Source organism: Salvelinus sp. IW2-2015, linkage group LG31 (genome assembly GCF_002910315.2).
Source record: "Salvelinus sp. IW2-2015 linkage group LG31, ASM291031v2, whole genome shotgun sequence".
Lineage (NCBI taxonomy): Eukaryota > Metazoa > Chordata > Actinopteri > Salmoniformes > Salmonidae > Salvelinus > Salvelinus sp. IW2-2015.
The window spans coordinates 14,697,839-14,705,759 of NC_036870.1; the positions used below are offsets into that span (position 1 = coordinate 14,697,839).

The 7,921-nt window shown below is 43.2% G+C and overlaps 1 protein-coding gene across 3 annotated transcripts in view; it reads left to right on the top strand.

Annotated features, from left to right (window-relative positions):
- LOC111956221 (ras/Rap GTPase-activating protein SynGAP-like) overlaps positions 1–7,155 on the top strand; it is a 64,479-nt gene extending 57,324 nt beyond the window's left edge. For 2 of the 3 annotated variants that reach the window (XM_023976674.2, XM_023976676.2), the window contains 2 exons: positions 228–300; positions 6,980–7,155. In XM_023976674.2, the coding sequence (XP_023832442.1) occupies positions 228–300; positions 6,980–7,018 (112 nt within the window). In that variant the 3' untranslated portion in view covers positions 7,019–7,155. The remainder of the gene's footprint in view (positions 1–227; positions 301–6,979) is intronic. The other variant, XM_023976675.2, reaches the window with a different exon arrangement.
- The last annotated feature ends 766 nt before the right edge of the window (positions 7,156–7,921 follow it).

Sequence of the window (7,921 nt, forward strand, 5' to 3'; positions counted from 1 at the left end):
GAGCGCAACCAAAACAAGACAAGAAAGAAGGTTCATGTCTGCTTGCTCACTTGCCTAGATAGCATTTACTTTTAATGCATTTACTTTAGAGAGAATTTCAATTCCCTGAACATCATATCTGTTTAAAAAAACGGAAAGGCTAATGTTGGGAGACAAAATAGTAGAAATAAACGAAATCATGGCTCTGTAGCTTTCTCTAAAATAAACATTGTCTCCTTCTTTTCCAGGCTCATGGCTGTGGAGGATGAGTTGAGAGTGAGTGCCATTCCTGAAATCAAGCCCAGAATGTTCAGAGAGCAGGTCTGTCCGTTTGTCTGTATGGCTGAGAGTGTCTTCTTGTCTCTGAGTCTATGGCGTGTACGTCGACATGGTTTATTATGGATTCACTGGTCTGTCATACGTGCCATTTTTACATTAGTAGTGGCAGCATTTAGCTAGTGGATTGCTTTTGGAAACCTTCTACTCTGCAACATGCTTACCCAGAAATGACTGGGTTACCCAGATATGCCGTAACTGTGGCAAAAAAGACTGTAACATACACTACCGTTCAAAAGTTTGGGGTCACTTATTAATGTCCTTGTTTTTGAAAGAAAAGCAACTTTTGTCAATTAAAATGACATCAAATTGACCAGAAATAAAGTGTAGACATTGTTAGTGTTGTAAATTACTATTGTAGCTGGAAACGGCTGATTTTTTAAATGGAATATCTACATAGGCGTACAGAGGCCCATTATCAGCAACCATCACTCCTATGTTCCAATGGCAAGTTGTGTTGGCTAATCCACGATTATCATTTTAAAAAGGCTAATTGATCGTTAGAAAACTATTTTGCAATTATGTTAGCACAGCTGAAAACTGTTGTGCTGATTAAAGAAGCAATAAAACTGGCCTTCTTTAGAATCGTTGAGTATCTGGAGCATCAGCATTTGTGGGTTCGATTACAGGCTCAAAATGGCCAGAAACAAAGTACTTTCTTCTAAAACTCGTCAGTCTATTCTTGTTCTGAGAAATGAAGGCTATTCCAATGCAAGAAATTGGAAAGAAACTGAAGATCTCGTACAACGCTGTGTACTACTCCCTTCACAGAAAAGCGCAAACTGGCTCTAACCAGAATAGAAAGAGGAGTGGGAGGCACCGGTGCGCAACTGAGCAAGAGGACAAGTACATTAGAGTGTCTAGTTTGAGAAACAGATGCCTCACAAGTCCTCAACTGGCAGCTTCATGAAATAGTACCCGCAAAACACCAGTTTCAACGTCGACAGTGAAGAGGCAGCTCCGGGATGCTGGCCTTCTAGGCAGGGTTCCTATGTATGTGTCTGTGTTCTTTTGCCCATCTTAATCTTTTCTTTTTATTGGCCAGTCTGAGATGTCTTTTTCTTTGCAACTCTGCCTTTCTAAGTGCCCCAAACTTGTGAACGGCCGTGTCCTTAACCCCATAAAGGGCCTTGATAACTCATGGACCCAATTCAGTTTCTCAACATCAGTTTCCCTTGAAAAAACCCATGCCGAAACATCTACAATGGTGTTCACTTTACATTGATGAATTACTTTACTTGACAACATACTATATATAAATATATATATGTGCACCATGTCTGTTCCGTTGTATGTAAGCTGTTGAATGTCTGTCTAGGCACAATGTCACTACATTCTTCCATTTTTACCACCACTGAGAAAAGACAAAAGTTTCATATTGAGGCATGTCTAACTCAAAGTTGGTGTGAATGGCATCTACTGTATGATGGAGTAGACCGGATTATTTTTTTTATTTTTTATTTCACCTTTATTTAACCAGGTAGGAAGGTTGAGAACAAGTTCTCATTTACAAATGCGACCTGGCCAAGATAAAGCAAAGCAGTGCGACAAAAACAACAACACAGAGTTACACATAAACAAACGTACAGTCAATAACACAATAGAAAAATCTATGTACAGTGTGTGCAAATGTAGAAGAATAGGGAGGTAGGCAAATAATAGGCCATAGAGGTGAAATAATTACAATTTAGCATTAACACTGGAGTGAAAGATGTGCAGATGATGATGTGCAAGTAGAGATACTGGGGTGCAAAAGAGCAAGAGGGTAAGTGATGATATGGGGATGTTGGGTGTGCTATTTACAGATTTGCTGTGTACAGGTACAGTGATCGGTAAGCTGCTCTGACAGCTGATGCTTAAAGTTAGAGGGAGATATAAGACTCCAGCTTCAGTGATTTTTGCAATTCGTTCCAGTCATTAGCAGCAGAGAACTGGAAGGAAAGGCGGCCAAAGGAAGTGTTGGCATTGGGGATGACCAGTGAAATATACCTGCTGGAGCGCGTGCTACGGGTGGGTGTTGCTATGATGACCAGTGAGCTGAGATAAGGCTGGGCTTTACCTAGCGAAGACTTGACCTGGAGCCAGTGGGTTTGGCGACGAATATGTAGTGAGGGCCAGGAAACGAGAGCATACAGGTCTCAGTGGTGGGTAGCATATGGGGCTTTGGTGACTAAATGGATGGCACTGTGATGGACTACATCCAGTTTTCTGAGTAGAGTGTTGGAGGCTATTTTGTAAATGACAAAGCCAAAGTCAAGGATGGGTAGGATAGTCAGTTTTACGAGGGTATGTTTGGCAGCATGAGTGAAGGAGGCTTTGTTGCGAAATAGGAAGCCGGTTTTAGATTTAATTTTAGATTGGAGATGCTTGATGTGAGTCTGGAAGGAGAGTTTACAGTCAAACCAGACACCTAGGTATTTGTAGTTGTCCACATAATCTAGGTCAGAACCGTCCAGAGTAGTGATGCTAGTCAGGCGGGAGGGTGCGGACAGCAATCAGTTGAAGAGAATGCACTCTATCTAAGAAGTAGTTGGTGAAGCAGGCGAGGCAGTCATTTGAGAAGCCAGGGCCAATGAGTCTGCCAATAAGAATGCGGTGATTGACAGAGTCGAAAGCCTTGGCCAGGTCGATGAAGACGGCTGCACAGTACTGTCTTTTATCGATGGCGGTTATGATATCGTTTAGGACCTTGAGCGTGGCTGAGGTGCACCCATGACCATCTCGGAAACCAGATTGCATAGTGGAGAAGGTACGGTGGGATTCGAAATGGTCAGTGATCTGTTTGTTAACTTGGCTTTCAAAGATTTTAGAAAGACAGGGCAGGACGCATATAGGTCTATAACAGTTTGGGTCTAGAGTGTCTCCCCCTTTGAAGAGGGGGATGACCGCGGCAGCTTTCCAATCTTTGGGGATCTCAGACGATACAAAAGAGAGGTTGAATAGGCTAGTAATAGGGGTTGCAACAATTTCTGCGGATAATTTCAGAAAGAGAGGGTCCGGATTGTCTAGCCCAGCTGATTTGTAGGGATCCAGATTTTGCAGCTCTTTCAGAACATCAGCTGTCTGGATTTGGGTGAAGGAGAAGCGGGGGGAGGCTTGGGCAAGTTGGTGCTGAGATGTTGGCCGGGGTAGGGGTAGCCAGGTGGAAAGCATGGCCAGCCGTAGAGAAATGCATATTGAAATGATCGATTATCGTAGATTTATCGGTGGTGACAGTGTTTCCTATCGTCAGTGCAGTGGGTAGGTGGGAGGAGGTGCTCTTATTCTCCTTGGACTTTACAGTGTCCCAAAACTTTTTGGAATTAGTGCTACAGGAAACAAATTTCTGTTTGAAAAAGCTAACCTTAGCTTTCCTAACTGACTGAGTATATTGGTTCCTGAAAAGTTGCATATCGCGGGGGCTATTCGATGCTAATGCAGAACACCACAGGATGTTTTTGTGGGTCCAGTGAGTAGCTAGGCAAGCTGGAGACACAGCGATTCAGATGGATTGGCGGAGCTCCGTGTCGGCAGCAAAGGGTCCAGGCCAATTGGCAAAATAGGTATTGAAGCCCAGGAATTGTCTGATGGATCTCTTTGGCTACCCGGGAGATGGGCCTAGCTCGAGGCTAGCTCCAGGCTAACTGGTGCTTGCTTCGGGACAGAGACGTTAGCCAGGAGTAGCCACTCGGATAACAGGTAACAAGCTGCGATGGTCCAGTGTAAAGGTTCAGAGCTTGCGGTAGGAATCCGGAGATGTGGTAGAGAAAAAGCAGTCCGATATGCTCTGGGTTGATATCACGCTGTGCAGACTGTCAGAAATTGACCGGGCTGATGCTGGCTGATGTCCTAGTTAACGGTGATTACCGCTAGCAGTGGCTAACTGACTTCTAGCTAGTAGCTAGTTAGCTGGCTAGCTCCTCATGGGGGTTCCGGTTCTAAAGTATAAAAAATAGCAGATCCATACCACATTGGGTGAGGCGGGTTGCAGGAGAGTATGTTGAAATTGAGATTAAAAATATATATACGAAATTTATACGAAGAAAACAATATATACACGGGACAAGACAAGACAGGACAAAGACGTCTGACTGCTACGCCATCTTGGTATAAGGTTGAATGGTGTAGTAAATATTTGGGGTGTTGCTATGCATTGCAGTATATTCTACTGAATCCTAGAGAATGGAGTTTTATCAACTGGACAACATTTGATTGGTTGAAGGCGATCCAATCACTGACCAATTTGTTTTGCAAAATTCCCTCATTACAGATGTAGGCACAAACAGTTTACTCCCTATATTTCTGAAAACAAAATGCCTTAAGTAGCTTACCATGGTACAACTGTATTAACTTCTATTTAATAATTTGAAATATTCGTGTAAAAAAAAAAAGTAGATTTCGGTAAAAAATATAAATAAAGAAATCATTTAAATAAGGGGATTTAGAAATGATGCAAACAATGACATTGATAAAACTCACAATATCTGCTATATTAATTAAAGCTTCAAACAGCAATGGTTCTATGTAGCACTTTTTGTACTCAAACAACCCTTTTCTTTGAGAGGGTACTTCACTAGATTCTTCGCTGTCTGAATAGTTGCAAAGAGGGTTTTCTTCTTGCTAGAGGGTTGTGGGTAATATGAATTTCTGTTTTCATGTAGCATGATTTCACATACCGTGGTACCTGTGATTTTGGTTGTTGGTTTATTCAAACTGTGTTGCCTCTGTGTTTATGTTCATCAGTTATTTTGGGGTGGTTTTTGATGATCCGAACAGAGGTTAAACATGAGACTTTTCTTTTATTATTTGAGAAAGGAGCAGAAGCAGGGAGACAGTATAAATGGAGTACAAATGTGTAGGGCTCATGATCGAACCGGGATCCCCGCCATGGGGGAACTTATATGGATCCAAAGGCGAGAGCATTACCCACTCAACCATTTTTTGTAACTTGGCCATATCTAGCTTTACTTGTTCATTGTGTGTATAAGGCCACAGTCTGCAGTGAATTAAGGCAGCCAACACTGTTAGGGTGTCACTGATATGAAGCCCATTGACAACTACATTTTCTCAAATTTTTATGACAAACACTGACTTTTATCAATCCCATTACGTGAAGGGAAAGGTTTCTACTGCCAGCTAGGCATACAACAACAACAAAAATGTTTTGCAACGCAAAATGAAAAATTGCTTTTCTTATTGGATAAGTCCAGGTATATCAGTCCGTCTTCTTCTTTTGGGTTCCTAATGAAGCCTAAACCGACCCCSMGCCCCCCCCCCCCCCCGTCTCCCCCCCCCGTCTCTGTCCTGTGCTTTCTTGTGGGGTCTTTCTTTCTTTTCTTTCTTTCTTTTCTTTCATCTCTGTTGGAATTTATCATTCCTCTACTTTATAACCCATTTTTCTTCTCTCCCTCTCTGCAAAACTCCCCCCATCCCCCTCCTCTATCCCCTCCTGTGTGACGTTCTCTCCCCATGCGTTCTCTTCTGATTCCTTCCCACCCACCATTCCGCCTTTTCTCCTCCCTCCCTCCCTCTATCTTGCTATCGATAGGAAGAGGACTCTTCCTCTCTGGGTTCAGCAGACCCCCATGGTCTCCCCGGAGGGGGGGGGGGGACAGCCACCACCACTGCCAGGCCCGGGGTCTCCTTTTCGGGTGTTTCCTGTGCCAACTCCCCTTGGAAAGGAGCCCTCCCTCCCCTCCCACCTCCCCGCCTACACGTCAGCCACAATGGGGAACTCCATGGCAACCGAGCCTACCCCTCGACTACTACCATGGRTACGCCAGCCAGGAGCACGGCATCTTGGACCTCGGCAACAGCAGCATCAGATCTGAGTTTAACCGGGGGGAGAGCAGTCTAATAACAAAATGTGATTACTGAAACGAGTCAAGTGGAGAGACGAGTTTTCACTCCCAGAACATCCTCTTGGCTATGTTTCACCTTTTGGTCTTTTTTCAAAATAATAGTAGATTTACTTGATAGGGACAGATTTAATGACATTGACACATTGATTTACCAGATGGCAGATGCATTGCACCGTCTTGCTTTAGTTTGCGCTAATTTCCAGCATCAGTCACTAGATGGGCTTTGAAATAATGAGAATTGGTTCTCAGTTAACAAACCTTGTTGAATAAAGGAATAATAATAAAATGACATATTAGTTTTAAAGACTAAAGGAGCCATGCTCTGATATTTGACGGCTGATCCAATAATGGTGGTTATGTCGTTTTTAATCCAATGGTCAAATGGGCTTCTATCAGTTTTGAGTTTGACAATTAGTAAATCATAGTTAATAACGTGTGGATTGGGAAGGCTTTTTGTACCTTTTTATTTGCCTCTTTTTTTATTTCCCTACTAGGGGTTTCATGCTGTGTGTGTGTGTGTGTGTGTGTGTGTGTGTGTGTGTGTGTGGTGTGTGTGTGTGTGTGTGTGTGTGTGTGTGTGTGTGTGTGTGTGTGTGTGTGTGTGTGTGTGTGTGTGTGTGTGTGTGTGTGTGTGTGTGTGTTGAGAGAGACAGATGGAGAGGGTATTTTGTTTTACCACATAGTTCTATTGCAGTGGTTGCTAAATGTTTAACTGTATTGCAGTCTAGAATAAATTGCAGTCTAGAATAACTCAAAGATTCGTATTGTTATTTCATCCATTGCCCTTTCACCATTTTCTTCTTTCCCTCCCTCCCTTCCTGCAGCCAATCCAACCGTTTTACGGAGGACACCCTGGAACCTGACTGGCAGAGCTGATATTGGTCCCGGCATAATCCTATTGGCTGGCAAAACATGGAAGAGGTCTGCAGTACATGGCTGCTCCAGATCTGTTGATTTCCCACAACAAGTTGAACTTTGGAAAATTCAAGGGGGGGGGGGTTGGGGGTCTTCACATGCTACACACACACACACACACACTCCTTCATGTGTTTGCTCTTTCTCTCCCTCTCTCTGCAATACCACTGTAAGTTTTGACCCTGGTGACAATCAGCTCAATATGAGTGGTGATGTTTACATTGTTTGTGTGTTGCAGTGGCCCATTCACGAGTGATGAAACATGGCAATATGAACCTGTTGTTTCTGTTTTAATAGGTATGACAAAGCACAATACTGAGAAAGAGAGAGAAAGAGACTTTGGGGTACCCCAAGATTCCTCCCCCTACCTCAAATATTCACTTCACTTTATTAATTCCCCTGTGACAAACCTACTACACCCAGGCCTTCGCGAAAGCAGTAGGTTTTTTAACTGCTATGCTGACCGCGTAACCCGGGGCCAGCGGGTAGAATTCTTGAAAACAGAACCAGCACCCGGGGGCCTGTCGGAGAAACACGCTGCTTACGCTCATGTTTCATTAAAAACAATGGGAGCATCTGATACCCAGTAAAAGTAACTCGTCCAGTTATGCTGTCAACCACTATGGCTCTAATTTATGTTTTTATATGTTCTTAGTATTAAACTGAGTAGTTTAATACTTAGTATTACAGACGGTGAATGAAATGAAAGCCTAATGCTTGTTCTCAGACTATATATCTCTGTAATGCCGTGAACATATCTATCTTTCCGGCCTAATTGTTTCCTCCTTTTCTTTTGTATTGCTCTTCTCTATCTCTACCCGAGAGTAAACAAACTAAATATGCACAGCCCT